At 38.7% G+C, this 23,384-nt stretch overlaps 2 protein-coding genes and 1 pseudogene across 3 annotated transcripts in view; 1 reads left to right on the forward strand and 2 right to left on the reverse strand.

Annotated features, from left to right (window-relative positions):
* The window catches only part of LOC109421022 (UDP-N-acetylglucosamine--dolichyl-phosphate N-acetylglucosaminephosphotransferase), a 78,318-nt gene that overhangs the window by 25,042 nt on the left and 29,892 nt on the right, over nt 1-23,384 (forward strand). The gene's annotated exons all lie outside the window — the stretch shown is intronic.
* Nucleotides 1,405-15,151, reverse strand: LOC134287753 (beta-1,4-mannosyl-glycoprotein 4-beta-N-acetylglucosaminyltransferase-like). Of its 2 annotated transcripts, XR_009997512.1 has the most exons (3): nt 14,612-15,151; nt 2,635-3,954; nt 1,405-1,859 (listed from the first exon to the last, which is right to left on the reverse strand). XR_009997512.1 is itself a non-coding variant. In XM_062850581.1 (2 exons), the coding sequence occupies exons 1-2, from the start codon at nt 14,959-14,961 to the stop codon at nt 2,697-2,699; spliced, it is 1,608 nt and encodes a 535-aa protein (XP_062706565.1). In that variant the 5' UTR covers nt 14,962-15,151; the 3' UTR covers nt 1,405-2,696. The 2 variants fall into 2 exon arrangements, 1 of the variants encoding a protein (XP_062706565.1); XM_062850581.1 differs by having other exon boundaries at nt 1,405-3,954.
* On the reverse strand, nt 15,456-23,108 carry LOC134288771 (uncharacterized; annotated as a pseudogene).

Genomic DNA, 23,384 nt, shown 5'->3' on the forward strand with positions numbered 1-23,384 from the left:
CAATCAATCAATTAGAATTGCAGTTTTTTAAGTAGGATTTAATTAACAAAATTTCATATTCTCATAAAAATAATTTTAATAGAATTGTAGCGCAGGTTAATTAGGTTGTTACCCAGAAATAAGTAGATCATTTTTTTTTGTACATGCTATTGAATTAATCGAATTATATTTGCAACTTTGAAGCTGCCCAGTTTGGCAACTACCGAGACTGTGTTTTCCTTTTACTTACGCCAAGAATTATTTTTCTCAAAAATTGTACGTGTTACACAAATTCTTGGGTCAGATTTCGAATCAGTATATGTAAGCCATTAAACATAAATATTTGTTAAGATGCGCAGATAAAAAAAAATAAAATTATAAAGACAAGAGTTTTTCCATGAAAATATAAAATTTTGTGAATAAAATATTTTTCTCAAAAATTTGACGTGTTACAGAAATTCTTAGGTCAGATTACGAATAAGTGAAATAGAATCTTTTAAATATAAAATATGAATTAAGATGAGTAGATAAAAACTTTAAAATTATAAAGACAATATTTTATTTTTTTTTTTGAAAATATGATATTTTGTGAATAAAACCACATTTTTCTCAAAAAACTGCACGTGTTACAGAGATTTTTAGGTTAGTTACCAAATCGGTGTATGAAAATCTAATATATATAAATATTGGCTAAAATGAGGAGATGAAAAAATTAAAAATGTAAAGACAGTAGTTTATTTTCTTTGAAAATATGAAATTTTGTAAATAAAACCCCATTTTTCTCAAAAAAAAATACGTTTCACAGAAATTCTTAGGTCAGATTCTGGATCAGTGGATCAAAATCTATTGAATTTAAATATTGGTTATGATGAGCAGATAAACAAATTATAAATATTAACACAATAGTTTGTTTTCTATGAAAATATGAAATTTTGTGAATAAAACCCTATTTTTCTCAAAAACTGTACGTGTTACAGCAATTCCGAAGTCAGATTCGGAATTAGCGGGCCAAAATCCTTCGGAAATGGATCAAGTGGTCAAAGTGCGTGATCCACTGTCGACCGGTGTAATCAATGTAATCACGATTCCTATGTACGATTACATCGTTTTGATGTAAAACTTTTTGTTCTTATGTGTACATCGTCCGATGTAATATTCATGCAACCGACATATTGATCGGGTTGCAGCAGTTCAGATGTAATTTTACACATCAGTTTTTTTCTGTGTAAATTGATCACGGAATGGTGTTCAAAATTGGCAGTTCAGATCTTGAACCAAATAATTCGTCCCCAAATGGAAGATGTTCGAAAAATTTCGAAACAAAGCGAACAGGTTTATGGTGTGGATCAGGAGGTCTTCAAGGGTTGGTGTCTGTACACTATACTTGCGGCTTTCGGATTGTAACAGTAAAAAATCTAGTGCGAGTTTCCTGAAAGAACCAACATAACACATACCTATGTTTATTCGAAATTAAAAAACTACGAAGGAAGCAAATTAATCACAAAATGCGCGTACATATATACGATACTTATATAAATATTTCCGAGAATAAGGTCGAAACAATAGCCCCGTTTCAAAATTTAGTCTAATTCGTTTTCTAATTCAATCGAGAATCAATGGTGTGTGTTAATAGTAACTATACAATTTATCAGGTATACATACTTAGGTGTCATCGACGTTGTTGTTGGATTGGCTTCTTATATGATCCGTTCCGTTATTTTTTCTCATTCACATCCCCCCCCCTCGATCCGCTCCATGTGCTGTTTCAAAGTAATTCTATCATCATCACTAATAAAGTTGCTATCATATGGTGTTACGTAGGAATTCTAATCGAAAATAGTCGTTTTCTTCGTACTTTTTTTTCAATAATTTTTAATCACCTAAAAATAAGTTCCGATTATATTTAACTCGCAAAATCAGATCTGATAATGGTTCTGTTTCTGTTCAGGCAAAATTTTGTTCTGGGTAGCTATCTAGTGGTTCATATTCGGGGTTTTGAAACCTTTGCGTTCCTAATGACTGCTCTTTTCAAACTTCTTCGGGTATTGAAACAAGCTCAGAAACAGTTGTTAGTAACGCATAAGTTTTCGTTCAAATGTTGACTTTTTGATATCGTTTTTATCGCACTTAAACACATGCATTCCATATTGCAAGCTCGCTTTTTTTTTTGAGTCAACTGGGATGAGTTTTGGATGATAGTAAGTGATGGTACGATGAGATGAGAGGATTGGTTGAGTAAGTAATTTTGGCTGTTGAATTTCCGTTCCACAATTTCTAAATTGGCTATTTCCAAACTTTGGCTGATTATGATAGGAAGAATATCGATTGATTGCTGTGTTGATTATGTTTTTTTTTGTTTATGATGATACTGCATTGTTTGAGATGAGATGTTTTATTTTTCAGTTCGTTCATTTAAGGTTGAAGGATTCGTCATTGAGATAATCGTCATCATTGAAAATTCAAAAGCAGTTTTCTCGCTCAAAACATGAATTTTTACATTGAAAATGTGTTCACTGTACTCCATTCTGCATCCGCAATGTAGTGAATACATTTTCACTGCGGAATTTTCAGCTTTGAACGAGAAAACTGCTTTCGAATTTTCAATGATGACGATTGTGTCAATGACGAATTCTTCAACCTTAAAGGCTCACTCACCATGTACAGCTTTACAGAGCCGAATTCCATGCTTCAGTTGAGATGATTCTAAATATGACACCCTAACTAAAGTATTCGTCATCGATGACGCTGTCCTCCCAGCGGGCAAAAAGATTGATGACGATGTTATCGAATCGCCAGCTATTTTTGCGCACGTACTCCGGAGCGTAATACTTGTCCACGTGGCGCTGCAGTTTGGTGAGAACGATTTTGTCGTCGAAGTACTTCCCGCTGGCTATGAGATTCTGAATGTACTCTACATTCATTACAGTGCCCTTCTTCGGGTCCGGGAGATACGACGACGATTGGTTGGCTCTACTAGTAGTATTGACTAAAGTTATAAATTCTAAATATTTCACTATATCTATCAGTTGGTAGCAGTGTCGGCAGTACCAACCGCCATAATGATTCAGATCACCAATTAGCATCACCGGCTTTTCGATCCTCAGCAGGCCCTCCGGGTCGGATCGAAAAGCTTCATCCACGGTACTTAATTGACAGGCGGCACCTCCGATCCAGGTGCTGGCCGGATGCTGCCAGAAGAACCCAAACACGGTGTACTTCAGTCGGAATCGCACCGGATGCGGCCAGTTATCGTACCACCGGAAGTAGTTGACGGCCCTGCGATTTAAAATCTCATCCGTTTGGCTGTACAACAGCACATCTTCCACGTGCATATCACTTTTCCGGATGAACTTCTTCATCTTCCGAAAGACATTCCTTCCGCTACACGTCGGATCCTCCAACAAGAGAATCTTATCCAAATTCCCCTTCAAAAACTCAGTACTCATCACATGCGGTCCTATCGTATAGGTCTCATTCTTCACTCCATCGGCAACGGGCAATTGCCGATCGCACAGCACAAACAAGCTCACCACGTCCAGCAGTTCCATGATCTGGATCTCCAGCAGCTCCACGCTGATAAAGTTGGCCTCGATGATGTAAAAAACATTCTTCGGCACCCGGCGGGGAGTGGCCGTTTGATTCCTCGGTGGGATCCGCGAGGCGATGAACGCTCGCCACAGCACTTCCGGCAAGCCGCAATCCGGACCGTGCCACTCCGGCCGGCACCGGCAGCGTCCGTCCGGCAGTATATCATTGCTTATCTCGTTCTCGTCTTCGTCTTGCTCTGCTGCTATCGCTACTACTACATCTAACTCTCCTGCTTCGAAGTCAGTCTCATTGGTGATGATGGGGTGTCCCACGGGTTCCGTGGGCGATGATTTCCGTTTTGGTTTCCGACTGCTGGCCGGGAAGTGGGTTCCCTCGATGAAGCACAGCCGGGTGTGCTCTCGGTAGCCGTCGTGGTAGTGAATGGGCCTGGAATGGAAGGTTGAGAGTTAGAGAGGTTGCAATAGGTTATAATAGCAGATGCCTAAGAATCCCCTGGAACAATTCTAAGAGCAATTTCTGAAGGATAACCTAAAACCATCTCAAAAGGAATGCCTAAAACATCCTGTAAGAAATTCTTGGAGAAATTCCAGCAGATATTCCTGAAGCAATCCCAGCAAGAATATCTGGATACATTTCAGGACATCTTGGATGAATGCTAAGAAAAATCCCTGAAGGTATTCTAAGAGAAATGCCTGAAGGAGTACCTGCATAAATCCCTGGAAAATCGTTGGAGGAATTACTAGAAAATCTCTAAAGAAATCTCTGGATGCATCCCTAGAGGAGTTCCTGTGAAAATCTATAAAAGAATCCTGGGTCTTGGTGTAATATGTCTGGAATAATACCAGAGAGTTTCCTGAAAGAATGCACGAAATATTCACAAGAGGAAATTTCTGGAGGGACTTCAAGAGGAAATGCTGGAGTAATCACACCAAGAATTGCTTGAGGAATACCAGATGGACTGATAAAATGTCTCGAGTAATCCTTGGATTAATTCTTGAAGGAATCCTCGCAAAAACTGCTCAAAGAGTTCCAGTAAGAAGTCTTGAAGAATCCTTCCATCTTGATTTTTTTTGTTGATATGGAATTTTATTAAAAATATGCCTGGGATTAATATGTCAATGTTATTTTTGATAACCTAGTGATAGTCATTCCTTGAAAAATTGTTGCAAAACTCCTGGTGGCGTAAAACTGGTTTAAACTCATTATGAATTATTTTTAAATTTCACAAAGCAATCACTTATGAATCTCAAAAAAATTGTTTGCAAAATAAATACAACTCCGAGATATATGCATGGTCAGCTCGTCGATGATCCGCTGCGTTGGATGATAGGGTTTTTCCCGGACCGGTACATGCTTTTCGAAATATCAAACTTCATAAATTCACGATACGAGCTCATTTTTGGGGTATTTTGGGTCACATTGGCCACATTTCGGGATCTTCCGGTCATCTGGCTCCCCCAGGGAAGTGACAAGTTTTTGAGCAGTTTTGAAACCTGGCGATCCAGAACATTTGGCGGAAATTCCTTTGTCTCTTCTAAGGAAGAAGAGCATCAATGGAGTGACATTAACTTTCTTAGTAACGTCACTCTAAACATTTTTGCTTCTCATCTATATCATACGGAGCGGCTGACGAGATGTCGCCCTTCTATAACTTTGTTCAATTGTTTTCAATGACGCTGCACTGTAGGCCTGACCGCTTCAATGCTTGTAATGCATCTCTGATATCTTGCAAGTATTGATACTGAAGAAAAATGATAAAAGTAGGTAGTCGCTGTGTGAGACGGCAGGGTATGTGTAGATTAGACTAGTTTTGAAACCTGCCTTGCGACCTGTCAAACTTTGGGAATTTACAACACAAATTCATTGAAGGCTATTTCGAACATTTTGGGTCCCATTTGCCGCATTTCGGGATCTTTCGGCCACCGGATTTCCCTGGGGACATGCCTTGCGACATGTCAAACTACAAATACATGAAATAATAACTTAAGCATTTTCGTCACATTGCATTGCATTGGTTGCATTTCTGGATCTTCGACATCTTATAAGATTACGAAACAAAGATATTGAATGATATGTCGACCAATTTTAATGCATCCTATCCTGGTACTATTTCTGGATTTTCTTTTGGTATTTTGTTTAAGAGTTTCTTCTGTGATTCCTGCAGAAGATTCTTCTGAGATTCCTCCTCCAGAAGTTCTTTCAGACATTTCTTCTAAAATTTCTTCTGGTATAAATCTTGTGTGATTTTTTCAGTGATTTTCCTGGGAGTCCTACAGAAAATCCTTCTGAGATACTCAATGGATTTCTTTCTGTGGTTTCTCCTGAATTGTCTTCTAGTATTCCTTCTGCGGTATTCCTCTTTTCTGTTGGTATACCTACTTCCTGAAATTGTTTCTGACATTATTTTTACGAATTTCTTCTGGGATACTTTCAGATAATGCTTCTGTGGCCTTTGCAAAACGTCTCCCTCCGAATCTTCAAAGCATTCCTTTTGGGATTCCTCAAGGAGTTTATCCAGGGAGATTCTCCTACACTTGGAGATCCGTCTGGAATTCTTCCAGTAGTTTCTTTCGGCATTCTTCCTGATCTAGCTTCTAATTTTTTAATCTTCCTGTAGATCCTTCTAAGTTTCCAAAAAGTAACTTGTTGACAAGTATCACCACTGAAGGAAGTTCAGAAAAATCTTCAGCAGAAATCCCCGATGGAACTTGTTGAATGATTCTTTGAAGCATCTTCTTCTTCTTTACGGATCTACGCTCCCACTGGAACTTGGCCTGTCTCTCTTCAACTTAGTGTTCTTTGAGTACTTCCACAGTTATTAATTGAAATGCTTTCTTTGCCTGCCATTGCATGAATTTGTATATTGTGAGGCAAAATCAATGATACACTATGTCGAGGGAATCTAGGAAAGTTTCCCGACTGGAACGGTAATCGATCCCGCCATCTCCGGATTGGCGATCCATAGCCGTAACCACTAGGCTAACTGAATCATCTTAGGAGGAATTTCTTGAGGAATCGAAAAAAATATGAATCGCAGAATCACTGAAGGAATTTCCAAAAATAGCACAGAAGAAAATTTGTGAAAAAAAAAACACAGAAATGTTTTGGAAATACTCAGAAGAATCTTGAATTGGAAGAATCTTAAAGAATCCCGGAATGAATATCTGGAGAAATATCAGCATTTTTTTGGGAATAAATTCCACAAAGAACTATTGGAGGAACTCCAGAAGGATCCCCAGAAGATCCTTTTGCGAAAGCTTATGTTGAATTTCACTAGAAATCTTCTTCGACCCTTTCAGAAGTTTCTTTCAAGATTTCAGAAGGAACTTCAGGAGAAATCTCAGATTTTTTCCCGAAAATCCGGTAAAACTCTCAGAGGGAACATAGTTCCAGAAGAAATATCTTGAGGCCTTGAGATATCTCAGATGGAATGCCTCAAAAGCAAATCCGAGAAAACTTTACTGGAGAAATGCCAGAAGGATCTCCTACAGAACAGGAATTTCTTGAAGAATCCCATAACTTTGAGGAATATGGAAAGAAACATCTGTACGAAACCCAACAGAATATCGGGAGGAGTTTCAGAAGGAACTACTGGAAGATTTCCAGTAAATTAATAAATTAAAATCATTGAATTACTCTGTTTCGTAAATTCGTAACATTTGACTTGTTGTGAGACAGTATTTCAGGCTGTCTACTACCTGAAAAAAAAAACCTGGAAAACCAGGTATCCTCAGGGAATTTTATTTAACAGGAAAAAAACTGGAATAAAGCCTGTATCCGCAATAATCGGGGCACAGAAATACAGCTGTAACTCTGCAATAGATACATTAAAATTGCTCAAATTTGACCATATAACATCTTGAGATGTGTTCATTTCACCTACAAAATTTCATGTGAATCGGTGCAGTATTTTTTGTTGTAGCAATGAAAGAGTAGAATGTGCGCCCTTGAATTTTGTACAGCCCCTAGTTTTGCTTGACAGCACTGTGACTTTTGAATTTGGCAAAGGAAATGGCTGAAATTTTGAACACAAAACTCTCAATCTACATTTGTTGAATGGGCAAAATTTCAAAAAAGTCGAATTATTACCAACAATTTTATAGTCGAAACATGTATTGGGACTGAACGTGATTTTAGCGCAGCAGAGAGCAATTAGTCTGTACCCTTGATTGTTTCGATTGTACTATTGAAAGTACTATATCAATAATCATCAAATTTTGCAGGCATAATATACACATAATCGACTACCATCTGTGAAAATTTCATGAAAATTGGCAGAGAAGTTTAAAAATTATGCATAGGCAAACATCGCACATGAAAAACACGAAAAATTTTCACTAGCACTCACCCCTATCAACACCAGTAGTTTTTAAACTAATTGATCAAAGTTGATGAAATTTTGCAAGGTAGTGTCTCTATAAGTATCATAACTGCTAACGAAATTTTTTAATTATCCTCACAGAGCTTTGAACTGTAGCGTAAAAGAACCATCTAGTATGCGAATGAAAATTGGTCATGATTGTACAAAATGCTTAAAACCACGTCTGCTTGTTTTTCATCCACAGTTAAAAGTAGTGCATCGATTTTTATGAAATTTAGCACTAATAATAAACATACACCAAAGAGTTCTCAGTCAATTTTTTGACCAATTTTACCGATTTATTACAGAGCTACAGCCGTACTTCTGTGTCCCGATTATTGCGGATACAGGCTTTACTAAGCGAGTACCGTGAATACTCAGGAAAGTTTTGCATTGATAAAAAAAAAACATTGGGTCGTATGAAAAAAGTAGTGAATTTTATTACTTGTAGATCTACTTAGACATAAAGTCCACAGACTTTACTGCACCGTGGATATGAATAAAAAATGTTCGATTATGTAGTGCTAGGTGTTGCATCATTCTAAAAAATCGGCTACAACGATTTTTTCAGAAATTCCGTCAGGGTTTCTTTTTGAAATTTCTTTGGAAATACCTCTTTAAATTCCTGACAGAGATTTTTACAAGATTTCTTTGATATTCCTTTTTGGATTCCTTTCGGAGGTTCTTCCGGATTCCGACCAGCATTTTTCCAAAATTCGAACATTGCTTTTCAGGATTCTTTCTTGAGAATCTTCCAGAATTCCGGAATTCCGATCGATTTCTTCTGGAGTTTTTACGGGGATCATACAGGATTTCTCTACAGGTTTTCTCAGAGTTCCCATGGGTCTCTACTAGGATTTATCCCGAGGACTCCATAAAAGTTTATCTCAGAACATACGGCCAAATGTTGTCGCGGAAATTATGTTAGAGTTTCTCTCGGGGTTCCTCTTGATGGAGTTATTCCTGGATTTTTTACTAAAGCTCCTCCAAGGGTTTCCATGAGTTTTTTACTTTTCTGAAGGAATACATTCCGGGATTTCTTCCGAAATTTCTCCTGTGATTTCTTCAAGAAATTTCCGATTACTTTCTTCTAGAGTTTCTCCTTGAATTTCTACTGAAGTTTCAGCTGGTATATTTCCCAAAGGTTCTCGCGGGATTTCTTCCGAGATTTATATCGGAGTTTCTACCGGAATTTCTCAGGAAATTCCATCCGGTCTTGATCCTGGGATGTCTCTTAGAGTTTTTACAGTATTTCTCCTGGACTTTCTCTTAAGATTTTTCGGAGAGTCTTCTGGGGTATCTGCAGGAGCTACTGCTGATATTTCTCACGGAGTTCGTCCCGTGCTCCATATTCGGATATTTTCAAGGCTTTTTTCTTGTAGTTGATTATCTAATTTCTTGCAATGATTATTTTCTTACAGATTTTCTCAGGATTATTCCCAGAGTTCGTCCCGGAATTTCTACCAGAAACTATCCCAAGATTCTGGAATCTCTTTTTGGGATTTCTTTAAAAGTTGCTCCCGGAGCTTGCAGGATTTTTTCAAACAGTCATTCTCGGAATGTCTGCTGGGATAACTTACAAGATTCCTTGTAAGAAATTCCCGGTGAATCTCGGAAAAAAGTTCTGGGACTAAGATACACCGGGGAAAGTTGAAACGGGTGGGGCAAGATGAAACACGAACTTTTGAAATAGATTTCATTGCCATACGGAAATTTATCCTTCGCTAAAAGATTGTTTGAATAAAAAAAACTATGTGTTATGGCGATCAAACTGTTTATCATCATTAGAAAACATCATGTTAACCCGCTGTTTCATCTTGCCCCACCCGTTTCAACTTGCCCCGGTGTACCTTAATCCCAGGAGGAAATATTTAGGACATTTAAGGAGAAACTCGGAAAATCTCTAAAAGGATTTCCGGGCGAAGCTACGTACGAATTCCACGAGGAATATCTGAAAACTGTTTCTGGAAAAAAATGACAAATTCTCCGGGAGGAATCCAGTGAAAAACTCTGGAAGAAAGTCCGGTGGGGTACATACTCTTTTCGTGAAAAATCTCGAAATACCTGAAATTGTGAAAAATCTCGGAAGAAACTCTGGATATATTATGGAAAACTGGAGAAAGCTAGAAAAGAAAAACCTTTGATAATCACATACAAGGAAAAATTCAGGGAGACATTGCATATACATTTAAAGGAGGAATTTTGGAAAGATTTAAAGAAAGAATCATGGGTAGAATTTTGAACTAACCAAATTAACTAAATATATCACCAGCCCAGAGCACAAGCATCAAAACTTATATTCAAAACTGTGTATGGAATTCAATAGTCTGTAGAATTACAGATGGCACTGTTTTTACTGTGGAATTACAGATGGATGTTTTTTACTGATTTTTTTTTAGAGCAGGCGTTTGGATGTCCTCGTAGGTTGAAATGTCAAAGCAATATCTTTCAATTAAAGTTTAGAAATATTTCCTCACCGGTTTTTGTATTATATTCGAAAAAGTTCTGTTCAACAGTTCTTGAATGAATTAAGCGATTTGATAGAATCACGGAATCACTTAGATAATGAATCTTGCGCATTTTTCCTTAAAGTTTTGAACTTAAGTTTTGAGGATATTTCTGTATCTATATGTATATATAAAAATGCAGTGGCATACGTGGGACCGCGCATAACTTGCGAACGGAAGGTCCGATTTTGGTCGTCTTAGTTTTGTTCTGTTAGTTTTCACCCAAGGAAGGTTTACGAGACAAAAAACATGGAAAAATTGAGAGTTTTTTGAAAATCGGTCTTCCATACATATTGACCGGGGATTTAGTATTACCTAGAAACTTGAAACGTCAAAAAACGCAGTAGGCAAGACAAAGTTTGCCGGGTACAGCTAGTAGTTTATATAAAAATGCAGTGGCATACGTGGGACCGCGCATAACTTGCGAACGAAAGGTCCGATTTTGGTCGTCTTAGTTTTGTTCTGTTAGTTTTCACCCAAGGAAGGTTTATGAGGCAAAAAACATGGAAAAATTGAGAGTTTTTGAAAATTGATCTTCCATACATTTTGATCGGGGACTTGGTCTTGGCTAGAAACATGAAAAGTCAAAAAACGCAGTAGGCAAGGCAAAGTTTGCCGGGTACCGCTAGTAGTTTATAAAAAATAGAAATAGAAATTTTGAATTTGGACTGTTTTTTTATATTTTTAACATTTTAAAAATTTTCCCTGGAAATACCTGGAACACTCAAAGAATTTTATTTTGTCTTTTCAGAAATTTTGGCCATTTCAGACCTCTCTCCCCCGTGTAGATTTTTGTCCTTACAAAAAAAAATCAAAATTTGTATGGAACGTAGACTTTGGCGAGAACGGAAATCTCTATCAGAACTTCTGCAAAAACTCCGAGAGAAACTGTTGGAAAACTATAGGGGAAAACCACTAAGAGAATTTTCTGAAGGAACTATGTATACATTTTGGAAAAAAAATCCAGTAAGAAACTCTGGAAAAAATCCCGCGAAGTACTCCAGCATAAACCCCGTCAAAAACTCCTGCAAAGCTCTAGGAAAAAAAATCGAATAAATTTAAGGAAGAGCTCACGGGAATAGTTCTGTGAGAAATTATGAAAGAATTTAATGGAGGAATTACGGTAAAAATTCAAGGCTCAAGACCGAAAAGAATTCGAGGAAGAATCAACTGGAAGAAAATTGGTTAATGTCTCAAAATTTCATTAGGATTGAATGAAAATTAAAAGAAGAGCTATCTTATGATTTTTTCAACTTGAAAATGTGATGTGAAAATGCCTTTGGCCTTTTCTTCTGTAATGCTAATTTGAAATTCTATTAAATTTAGTGAACACCGTAATTTCAAATCCTAAGGTTCATCAATTGGTGCAATGGCTTTATGAAGGCTGAACATTTCTAACTGAATTTAACATCTCAGAATGCGAAAAGCAAACTCTTATAAGTTTGCTAAACGTTTAGTTATCTATGTTTAAAACTAACTAAGCCCCATGAAACGCCTAAATGTATGCAATTTTCTTAAAAAATGCTCAATCACTTCCGGAAAACCCCCTTTATGTATAACTGTTAATTGGTTTAGCGTTTACTTAAGAAGTAGAAACATTCATTTGAATAAATGTGAATATTCATAACCTGTGCTACATTGCTACGACAATGTAAACTTTGTGGCTTCGTGGTCGTGCGGCTAGTACCACCAAGTATTTAGTCGCATCGTGCTAAGAGCGCGGGTTCGATTCCCGCCGCAGCTATCAGGAAAAGTTTTCGGCTGTGTCACTGGGCGTTGCTAGTCCGTTGTCTAGTGTCGTGCTTCCTTCAAAGAGCGAATAGCTCACTGGAAGTACTAAACGTGTCCGGTCCTTTTTAAACTTAAAAGTGTCTTTCAAGAACGCTTAACAAACAGTGGGAAAATTATTAAATTGAAGGCAGAAATATGTAACGAATAAGTTATAAAACATGTAAACTGAACAATTAATACTCCTTGAGTCAGATTATGGCCATTTTCCTCATAGTGTTTCAAGCGTTAGTTTTGATAAATGAAAGTGAATATCATGTCGGTCAATTTTACCCGAAAACACGGTACACGGAATCAATTCCAAGGGTTTTCAGTTTCGTTCATGAGTAAACACTCTGGATAGAGTTAGCGCTAGAGAATTAGAAACATGTTAGTTTACAGAAGTCGTTTGCCCTTTTTAATGACATTCTTGGGCTTAGTGGATCATTGTAAATAAGTGTAGAAGTGAATTCAAGAAGGTTTTGGATCTTCAGACTCTAGTTTAATTTAAAAACACTTCACTAATACTTTACTTTTGCAAAAGAAAATAAAAAATGAATAACTCTTTTAAAGAAAAACTAGAAAGGACGAGCAAATTCCTTTTAATTCTACTACTGTGCTTATCTTCGGACAGATAGGCCTATTTCGTCTGTGACTTACAGACTTCTTCAGTGTCAAGTGCTCGAGCACTTGACACTGAAGAAGTCTGTAAGTCACAGACGAAATAGGCCTATCTGTCCGAAGATAAGCACAGTAGTAGAATTAAAAGGAATTTGCTCGTCCTTTCTAGTTTTTCTTTAAAAGAGTTATTCATTTTTTATTTTCTTTTGCAAAAGTAAAGTATTAGTGAAGTGTTTTTAAATTAAACTAGAGTCTGAAGTAACAAGTTCTACTAAAAGCTCTAAAGTAATAGTAAAGGTTTTGGATGTCGTAGCAGCAAATCCCAAATCACAATGTTTCTTAAATGTTTCCGATAAAGTTTGTTACGTTTGCAATTAGTCGTGTACATTTGGTTAGATTGTATTGAATGTTGGGCTATAGACTAATTTGGGCAACGATTTATATTTAACAAGACTTTTCAGGGTAAAATCTTTGATCAAAAAAAAAATACAAAACACGCAAACCGTTCCCTAACACGGACATCAAAATGAAGAGGGTCTTGTATTGAAATCTGAATCGGTGTGCTTCCTTAGGATTAGAAATTCCTAGACCAAACACACGCTATGTAAGCAACTACCGCTGCGAACAAAAGGCAACCTTCCAGATAAAATATGATTACAGAAATAATCGATAGACCAAGAACAATTATGAAACCTCGTCTTCCTAAGTCTAAAGTCTAAATTTTTCAAATCATGAACTTTTTCCTTAACAGTAACAGACCACCTCACGGCGAAATTCTATCTCTTTCGCGCTTTCAGAGAGTTTGAAAACAACAGGACCAGTACCTGTCAAATTTGACAGGTGTTGGTCCTGTTGTTTTCTAATTTCCCGTTGGAGAGAAAGAGAACGATTTCGTGATGACGTCACCGTGCAATGGAGTACAGTACAAAATTCCTCAGATTTCTAAAATTAGCACTAACGCTTCCCCTCACTAATCATCTCAACCGATCCATTATAACTGATTGAGATCATCCAATTTGGGTGCTAAGAACACCCTACTGCTCCACTTCCACTTGCAATACATTAAAATTGCCATGCATAAATTGTACATCGTCACATTCCCTTGCCATACCGGCACAGCGAATAAGAGTCTGTGCATTTTGTGCCCGTCTCGCACCAACAACTCTCTATACGCAACTTTATCCGTGTTTGTTCTGTCCTTTATAATGTAGAAATCGTTCTCATATGTCGTCCAACTGTTCCGAAAATTGCTTTACTTCTCGGCGATGCGAAGGCGTTTTCCCCTTGCCTCCCTCTTTGCGTTGAATATCAGTAGCTCTACGTCTCCGTTAGAGTGGTCCAAGCTCATCAGGAAGAAATGGAAAGCCAAGTATTTGGGGAAAAAATGCAGCTTGGCGCTGCATGCTGAACTTCGCAAAACATAGCAGCTTACATTCAAAAGAGAGCTCATCTTGATTTATAACAATAACAGCAGAGTTGCCACCTTTACGATCTAATAAACGGAATTACCCGAAAAGGTTTAATTGATCATAGCATTATAATTTACACATAAATTCGAAGTCATGCTAAAATAGTTCACTGAAAATAATTCGAAATCGTGACACATCAACTAGCTTAACAGTTTCACCGCTCACACACATTTTACTTCATTCCATCCTGATTTCCCAGATTTCAGCATACAAGCGTTTTGGGCCAGCCTAGTTTCCACCCCTCGAAGTCCTCTCGTCGCAAATCGATATTTTTTCGGGGCGTCTCAGATTTCTCAGACTGCACTTGTGTAAATTGAATTGGCCTGGTTCTGCCTGTCCGCCCGCCCGCTCCACATTACCTATAGTATTTGGTGTAATCGTCCGGCTTGGCGATGGTCTTCAGCTGAAGCGGCCGGAACCGTGGGTGCCGGATACGTCCGCCGTCCACCTTCTGCCGTTCGCCCTCGATGGGTTCCGTTTGCAACAACGATGCAAGTATGGAAGAGCTCTGATTGTTGACGAACTTAACGCCGAATCCGGGCCGGGATCGGTTCTGGGCCGCCCCCGATGACGATTGGTCATCCTGCTGGATGGTGCTGCTGGCCAGCAGGGACCCGAACGCCAGGAAGACCGATATCAGGAAAATCTGCAGCAGAAACAGGCCCCATAGGAACAGTTTCACGTCCAACCGTTTGCTCGCGAGATACATTAATCAGCTGGCGTTCGTGGGCGTTGATTTTACATTTTCGGATTATCATGAACTTTTTTCAACGACACACTGTAGGTGACATTTTCTATTTCTTCTCCTGGCTGTCTCTTCTGCTGGGAAGAGGATGCACTTCGAAGGAACAAACTTTTGCGACTGTCTGAAACTGCGTGCTACTCGTGAATGAATGAGTCACCGCACACAAATGAAACAGGGCGACGAGCACCTTCTGTCGAGTGTCGAGAGGATGAGATTTTCGGCTCTTTTTTATTCTCCCTTTCCTTCCTTTGACAATCATCTGTCAGAACATCTGTGTTATGTACTTATGTGGAATCAAAACATAAATGACTGACGTGATAGTGTGTGTGAGATATTTTCATGTTATTTTGTTCGGGATTCGCTATAAAAATGATAAAAATCAAACCAACGTGCTTTGTTATAGTATCCATTATTCGTTGTTGGACGAGCGTCACGTAAGCACGTGTTTGGCGCTCATCTCTTGGATTCGTTCGTATTTAGTAACCCGATGTAATATTACGCGTTGCAAGAACAATTTGGAAACCAGGAAAATTCAGAGCAATCCATCGGAATATTTTCCCTCCAAATCATCGTAGTCACCCATGACCATTTATATCGAATTTTGTTTGTTTATGATACATACGTCTTCTGTATTTGAGTTGTTACAGCCAGTTATATAAACATCAAGTACATAAAATCCATTAAAATGAATTCTAGCGGTTCCGACGGTTTTGGGGATCAGTGGGTGGGCTTCTCATTAGATGAAGAAAGTGGTGCATTTGTTGCAAATGATGATGCTTATGCCGAGGCTCTCGATAATGAGATACCACCCAAGTAACCACAAGCATTATATCATTGCACGAATAAGACTGAATATCAACCTTTGCAATGCGAAATGCAGTAATTCCACACTTGTCATGCAATAATCCTTTAGATTGGCATCATCAATGTGATGATGCATTGCATTTTTCTTTACATTAGGGTTTAATTCAATAATTCAACACTGCGAAAACTGAATAAATGCAATGTACAAACTAGCAAACTTTGCTCTAACAATACAATTACAAAAGCTTGACTCTAATAGTAAACAAATGAAATCAAGAAGATTGAACAACGTTTGAGCCACCGATCGACGACAGCAAAACCTTTTTAGAGATGAACTTTTCTCTTGTCTGTAGGCTGCTATCACATGCCAATAATGATGGAAATCACAATTAGCTTATGAGCAGTGTGCGAAAAGTGTTTTAATTTTCTTATGTTGATTAAATATTCTAAAATGCATTATGTATTTATCAGTAATTTATCGGAATGTGATAATTTACTGTATTCTATTACATATGACATAGTCGTTTTGCCCTCTACTGCAATGATTGAGACGGGAGAACAGTTTCCTTTTAGTTAATGAAATATCTGTTGTTATAACTGCAGCAGAAACGGTCCAAGGCGCCAGTACGTATGGAACTCATCTAGCGGTCTTCAACACTTCTGGTTCGACTCCCGCGGCAACAAAAAAAATAATGGTTAAAACATTCATGCGGGGGCATCAGTACCGTCGATAACGAAACGGTGCTAAAAATAGATTTTTGTTTTGGTTTTTCGTGTTGCACGTATTAAGCATGTGCAAATGCAAATGTAAGTACAGCACATGCATTTATATCACTTTAGCAAAGGCTGCCAACGTGCTGCAATATGTGACACTAATTTGATTTTAGTGGGGCCCTTTTCGACTTTAATATTGCTTCAATGAGGTGTTTAAAGTAATGCAGCATTATATACACAATTTTAAATATAAATATATGGCAAAATTGATGCACTAATATACGGCTTCGTGGTTACTTGGGCATGCAGCAGTAGAAAAAAGGTAAGGACAACTTGTTCAACAATCTGCTCGATACTAATTAAGCCAAAATTTGCCCTGTTTTTATCAGGCTCGTCTCACCACAAGTGATGATCCCGATTCTAGTCCTTGTGATGATGATGTTTTTTCAATGAAGATCCGTGCGAAGATAAGAAATTCAACTTTCAAGAAGCGGCTCATGAGAAGAATTTCAAGGGGCAAAAATCATTCGAAAAGCGTGGTGTGATGAAAGTGCAAGACGATACTGTGGACGGTGTTCTTAAGCAAATTTGGGACTTTTGCAAACAATTTTTGTCGAAAGCAGTTGCATTCAAGACTTCGGATCCAGGGAGCTCAAGAGCAACTCCTGAAGCAATGTGGAACGGAGATGACCCAAAATTTGAAAACATGGAGCAATACATCGTTTTCCAGGACAAAGCTGGAAAGAGAAACATTTGCCCATCCAATATTACTACAGCGGCACACTGCACACTGCAAAGCTGGCTTGGTAAAACGATTACAATAATAGTCTACAGGTATTCCGACTCGGTCAGCTTGGCTCAAAAATTCAACGCGGTTGACGCTCAACTCCTACGACCTGCCGAAAAAGATAGAGCGGGCGCGGAATACATTGCCTCGTTAGAACAGTTGAAAGTCGGCCTGAAGACAAGACATGCACATCGTTTGACTGGGGATGACATTAATTGGTCTTGCTGGGCCAATTATATCAGCACACAACCAATGGTAGGGCGCGAAAATTTAATCAACCAGCTTCCTCCAAGACATCTGATTGGACTGTTCAGGTCAGCGCCAATCCATTCGGATACCATTCTCATGAAAACAAAGCTTGATTTGCGCATTGCTGAAAATGAGAACCATGCCTATACAAGCGCATTGTAGGCCAACTGAAGGAAGACCATCTCAACCTTTTGAACGTGGTCGAAATGATGGGGAAAAGAATAAGTGATTTGGAGACTCAATTAAATTAAAATAATGATATTTTGAACGCCATGAAACACACAATTGCAGTCCAGGATGACGAATACACTTCTTTATTGGCAGCGCGAGTTCTCGATTGTCCAGATGTTGATCACGAATAGGTTTAGTTTGATAATTTAAGCTGGTTTACTATGAAATTATAACAATCGTAACAATACATAATTGAAATAATTAAGATTGAACTATTAAATTCCTTTTTTTATTCATATATTAGTAAAAAAAATAATTACAAAGGGGAAATGTAAGTCACTTTCAAAAAAACAAAGTTTTTCACGTTTTGTCCAAGTCCAGTGCTAGGGTCAAAAGATCCTCCTAGGCAATATCCACATCTCTTCATTCCAGCTGAAGCATCAAAGTTTTTGTAGTTTTGCAAAGCTTCAGTAATAACAACGGTAAGGTCCTTTGTACTGTTCTCGACCTTGTTCTCGACATAATGCCTTTTGAGGTACTTTTTGAGATATCCAAACATGAATTCGATAGGATTGAAAAACGGCGCATAAGCAGGGAGAAAAATTACTTGAATTCCAAGAGCGCGCAAATATTCCACTATGGTTCTGTGACAGTGGATTCGAGCTCCATCCAAAATCCAAACTGAATGCTGCCCTGGATGCTTCTGAACTTGACCGGAGGTATCAAAAGATCGACAACAATCGAAGAACTTGACTCTGTTGAATGTTCCTTCAGTCCAAAAGGTATCCAAAATTCCAGTTTTTTCCATGAAAGATAACATTGAAACTCGTGCACGTCGCTGAAACTCTCCTCGATATATAATCCTTTCACCTACCTTAGCGTATTCCTTGCTTCGAAGAATGCCTCTATTGTCACAGGAAACCTCGTCAAGAAAACCAGGCAATGCAGATCCCAACGTATAATGGACAGTTCTTGAACGAATCGTACGATATCCATCTCTCTTAGCTGTATTGCACGGTGCTCTATGCCTTTGTAGGAGAATCCTTCCGCGTGCAGTATCCGGGATATGGAAGAAGTGGTTATAGTCACACCGAAAGCGCATTCAAACTGTTGTTTGGCCTTGTCGAGCAGCAGAATGGGATTCTTCCTGTAGACGCCGATGATCCATTTTCGATGAACGGGATTGAATTTCAAATACACCATATCTCATTCTTTCCGATTGAAAGAACCATTCTCTTCGTACCGGTCGATCCAATTGGTAATCGAATTCGAAATCGATGAACAAGTGATGTGTGGGCACGTTGTATTCGCGGCATTTCTGCAACACCTGGCGGATGGCGAACATCTGGTCCGTTGTAGCGCGTTCACCCATGAATCCTGCCTGATATTGCCCCACGAACTCTCTTGCAATCGGTGATAGACGGTGGCATACAATTTGAGAGACTACCTTGTAGGCAGCGCTCAGTAGTGTGACCGCGCGATAGTTCCCGCAATCCAACTTGTCGCCCTTTTTGTAGATGGGACACATGATACCTTCCATCCATTCCTCCGGTAATACTTCCTGCTTCCAAATCTTGGTAATGACCCAGTGTAGTGCTCTCACCAGTGCTTCTCCACCGTATTTTAGAAGCTCGCTTAATAGTTTATCTGCACCAGCGGCTTTATTGTTTTTCAACCGGCCAACCTCCTCCTCAATCTCTTGGAGGTCAGGGGCCGGAAGTCTTCCCAAGTAACCAAAAGTTCAGATAAAAGGGTACTTTATAAGCTAAGCAGCTTGTTCGAGGTTGTTCATTAGCCTTCTAAGCAGCTTCATTTTTAAGTAATTTTGGAACTTGAAAGCTTACATAAGCACGCTGGATAGCCTTCTAAGCAGCTTCTGACAGAACTTTGACAACATTCATGCAAAAACAAAAATGTGTTTTTCAGAATCTCAACTCCACCCGCTGTTGATGGGTTTGTGATTCATATCTGGAAATTGCTTCTGATAATTATATTTTTCACACATGTCGCTGCTATGTAGATTTGAACTGGATCCTCCTGCGTGATAGCCTGCCGACTTACCGCTGCGCTGCTGAAGACACTTGACAAAGTCAAGCTAACTTCACTACTGTACAAATGTGTAAAACTAGCTTCCGACAGAAAATCGATTCAAGTTAGACTTTACCTGCTGCTCACTCAATCGCAACTGTAGTACTGTGGTGAAGCGTAAGGTTCTCACGCAGCGACTATAGGTTCGAATCCGATGGGCGGCAATTTTTTTTTGCTCAAGCTTAGTATTCATTGATTTGATAAATCCATATTTGTCTTTTTTTCGTTTATGCTTAAACAGTTGTTTTCTGTTATAGAAATAAATTTAATCTTCATTGAAACACAATGCTACTGAACAGAACTTTTATGAACTTGAAAGTTTCGACAAAGTTCCGAGTAGCATCTTAAGCAGCTTTAAAGTTCCGCGAATTTCAGATAAAGTTCCGAATGGAACTTTCTGGCTGCTTAAGAGGCTAACAATGAGCCTTGCCGGAACTTGTGACCGAAGTTCCAGTAAGGCTCATCGTTAGCCTCTTAAGCAGCCAGAAAGTTCCATTTGGAACTTTATCTGAACTTCGCGGAACTTGAAAGTGCATTTTGTCAAGGGAAGCGGAACTTTTGGTTACTTGGGAGGTCTCATTCAAGAGATAATAAGACAAAAAAACTTTAAACATGATTGAAGTGAAACTTTTTTAAACGTATTTATATTTAAACTTAACATAAAGTTGTTACATTTTCTAAAACTAACGGCAGTGTCACTGGAAAATTGATCGACTTTATTTTAAGATGAGAACGGTAATCATAACCTATTTTCTTCCAACTGATATTTTTTTTGTCATTGATTATGTTTATGTATTTTTAATTTGTAGAAGAAAAAGGACAAAATGAGACACCATCTCTGAGTATAATAGACAAGAGATAATCCATTTGGGGTTATACCGTTATACCATTAAATAGCAAGACTTTTGAACGACTTTGCATGGTTTTTATTTAAATTCATCCCAAATAGGGCAGATCGGTGAAGTACTAGTGTTGGCACCACCGGATAAAAAAGAGTTTCCGAACGTATTAATCCATATATTTCCTAAAGCCAAATACATTTTCGTTTTGTTAACTTCAGTTTAGGGTTTGACAAAGAAGTGGTAAAACAACTTACGTTTACTGCATTTACTCTTACTGTTGGGACGGGTAGTCACTAAATCTCGACAGCAAACACGGTTTTGGGTGGTGTTAGCTTCAAGCTACAAAATTCAATTTTATTATGGTGGTGATGGTTATATGATAACAAATGTAAACAACTTACGATTTTAGTGATCGCACTACAGATTAGAGAGGAATCGTATCGAAGATGCCTTAGGTTTTAGTTTTGAATCAAGTTCAGGTGATAATTCATAAGTATTTGTATCGATAATCCTTGTGAATCTGCGTTTAGAATTTCTTCAGTTCAGATCACTAGTTTTAAGTACAAATTCACAGTTTCGATATAAGACTTGCCAATAAATTTATAAGTACCGTCAAGGCGCCATTCACCGTGGGGGCTCCAATCACCGTGTGCCTTCGAATATTTTTTCATTATTTCCATATTATGATTGAATGATATGACAATTTCCCTTCAATTTCACCAATACAACACTAATGTATTGATACCAGGTCAAAACGCTCATTAAAAACATTTAAAAGTATCATTTTGACACTAAAGTGTGTTTACATGAAGCGGCTTTCTGCTCGTTCACTGCATTCATATTGAAAAAACGAAAACTGCGTTAAGGTGATTTAAGCGATAAACTAAATGTAGTAACGTTTTTATTCCACCAAGAAGCAATTAAATTCACATATCAGGTATGTATTTTGCATTACCGAAGTAAGTTTAACAAGAAAGTACGATTACTCGTACTTTTTAATTGAAACAAAAAGGCACGGTAAATGGGTACCCTAAAAATCAATGGTCTCCATTCACCGTGCCCCATATTGTCCCATATATCTAGAAATATGAACGTTCGTTTTTCTGATAAAATCTTGCAAGTTATTACTTGAAATGAATTTAAACGAAGAAAATTCCCTTGGCTGGGTTGTTTTGATCATTTTTAAACAAAGTAGAATAAAATTTCTCATACACGGTGAATGGGTCCCTACTACCACGGTGAATGGTGACCTACCACGGAATTAGGCGACCCTACTACCCTTTACTAATAGTACTATATCACCAAATTTTGTGAAAACTTTTCTACTTCTGTGGATATTGCTTTAATTTTAACCTATAATAAAGGCAATTAAAAGCGGCACCAACAATGTTTATAAGACTGGTGTCAAATGACAGCCCTTATTTGTCCCGAATCCTCTTAAATCCACGGTGAATGGTGCCTTGACGGTATTTAAAACAAATTTTTCTGATATTGTGACCTTACGAGGACGAAATCAACATTCGATGACTTGCATGTCTCGATCGCTTTGACACTTCTATCACATCTTGTCACACTTGACAAGTTGTTCATGTGCGGCCTGTTAGAAAGTGTTCCCCGCAAGCGGCGTCGCTGCACCGAGGGGTGTTGACGGCACATACCCCCGCCCGTGAACCTAAGTGATGTCCGGAGTACTCCTGAAGTCTCGTTGGTTCACATTCTCCTTCGACGTCCAACACCGCTAGCTTATTGGCAGGTCGCCGTAAAACTCCATTCGCTGTTCTTACAAGTGCTTGACGAGTTCTACCATCGCTACCAACGAAGATCTTTTCGATACGCCCTCTGATCCATTGAGTCCGTCCAGTTCCGTTCACTACAAGAACCCAATCTCCTTCCGTCAAGTCCTTAGATTCCTCGAACGATTTACTGCGGCGTGTTATTACAGGCAAATACTCCTTTACCCATCTTTTCCAAAACTCGCCGACGATATGTTGAGCCATTTTCCAGCTACTACGGAGATTAGCGTATCCAGACTCTTCGGTTGTTCCTATTTTGTTGCCCGTAGAACTGCCCAAAAGGAAATGATTGGGCGTCAACGACTCTTGATCTGCTGACTCTAACGGAATATATGTGAGCGGTCTGGCATTCACTAGCGCTTCTGCTTCGTAGATAATCGTCTCTAGAGTTTCGTCGTTGGGTTTACGAGGATGTTCCAGAGCCGATCCAATCGCCGTCTTCACCGACCTTACCAGGCGTTCCCAAACGCCCCCCATATGGGGAGTGGCAGGTGGAATGAACTTCCATTTTGTATCGGCGTTCGTAAAGGTGCATGCAATTGCTTCATTCCTTGCCGCAATCTCCTCTAGAAGTTGTTTGTTGGCGCCTTGAAAGCAGGTGCCATTATCCGAATAGAATACAGCAGGTGATCCTCGGCGCGATACAAATCTTCGAATCGCCATTATGCATGATTCCGTAGACAGGCTGTGAACTACTTCCATATGAATGGCTCTGACGGACAGGCACGTAAAGAGTGCGATCCACATTGGCGTAACTAGAGGGGGGGCCAGGGGAGCCAGGCCCCCCCCAGAATCCGCCAGGCCCCCCCCAGAAATTTTTCGTGACTTTATATATGGAAATTGGAAAAAATCTGAAATCCACTGTCGTGGTGACAAACATAGATCTATATTCTCAATTTAGTTGAAAATCGGAGTTTTCGACTAGCGAAGTTGGATTTT

Source organism: Aedes albopictus, chromosome 2, assembly GCF_035046485.1.
Source record: "Aedes albopictus strain Foshan chromosome 2, AalbF5, whole genome shotgun sequence".
NCBI lineage: Eukaryota > Metazoa > Arthropoda > Insecta > Diptera > Culicidae > Aedes > Aedes albopictus.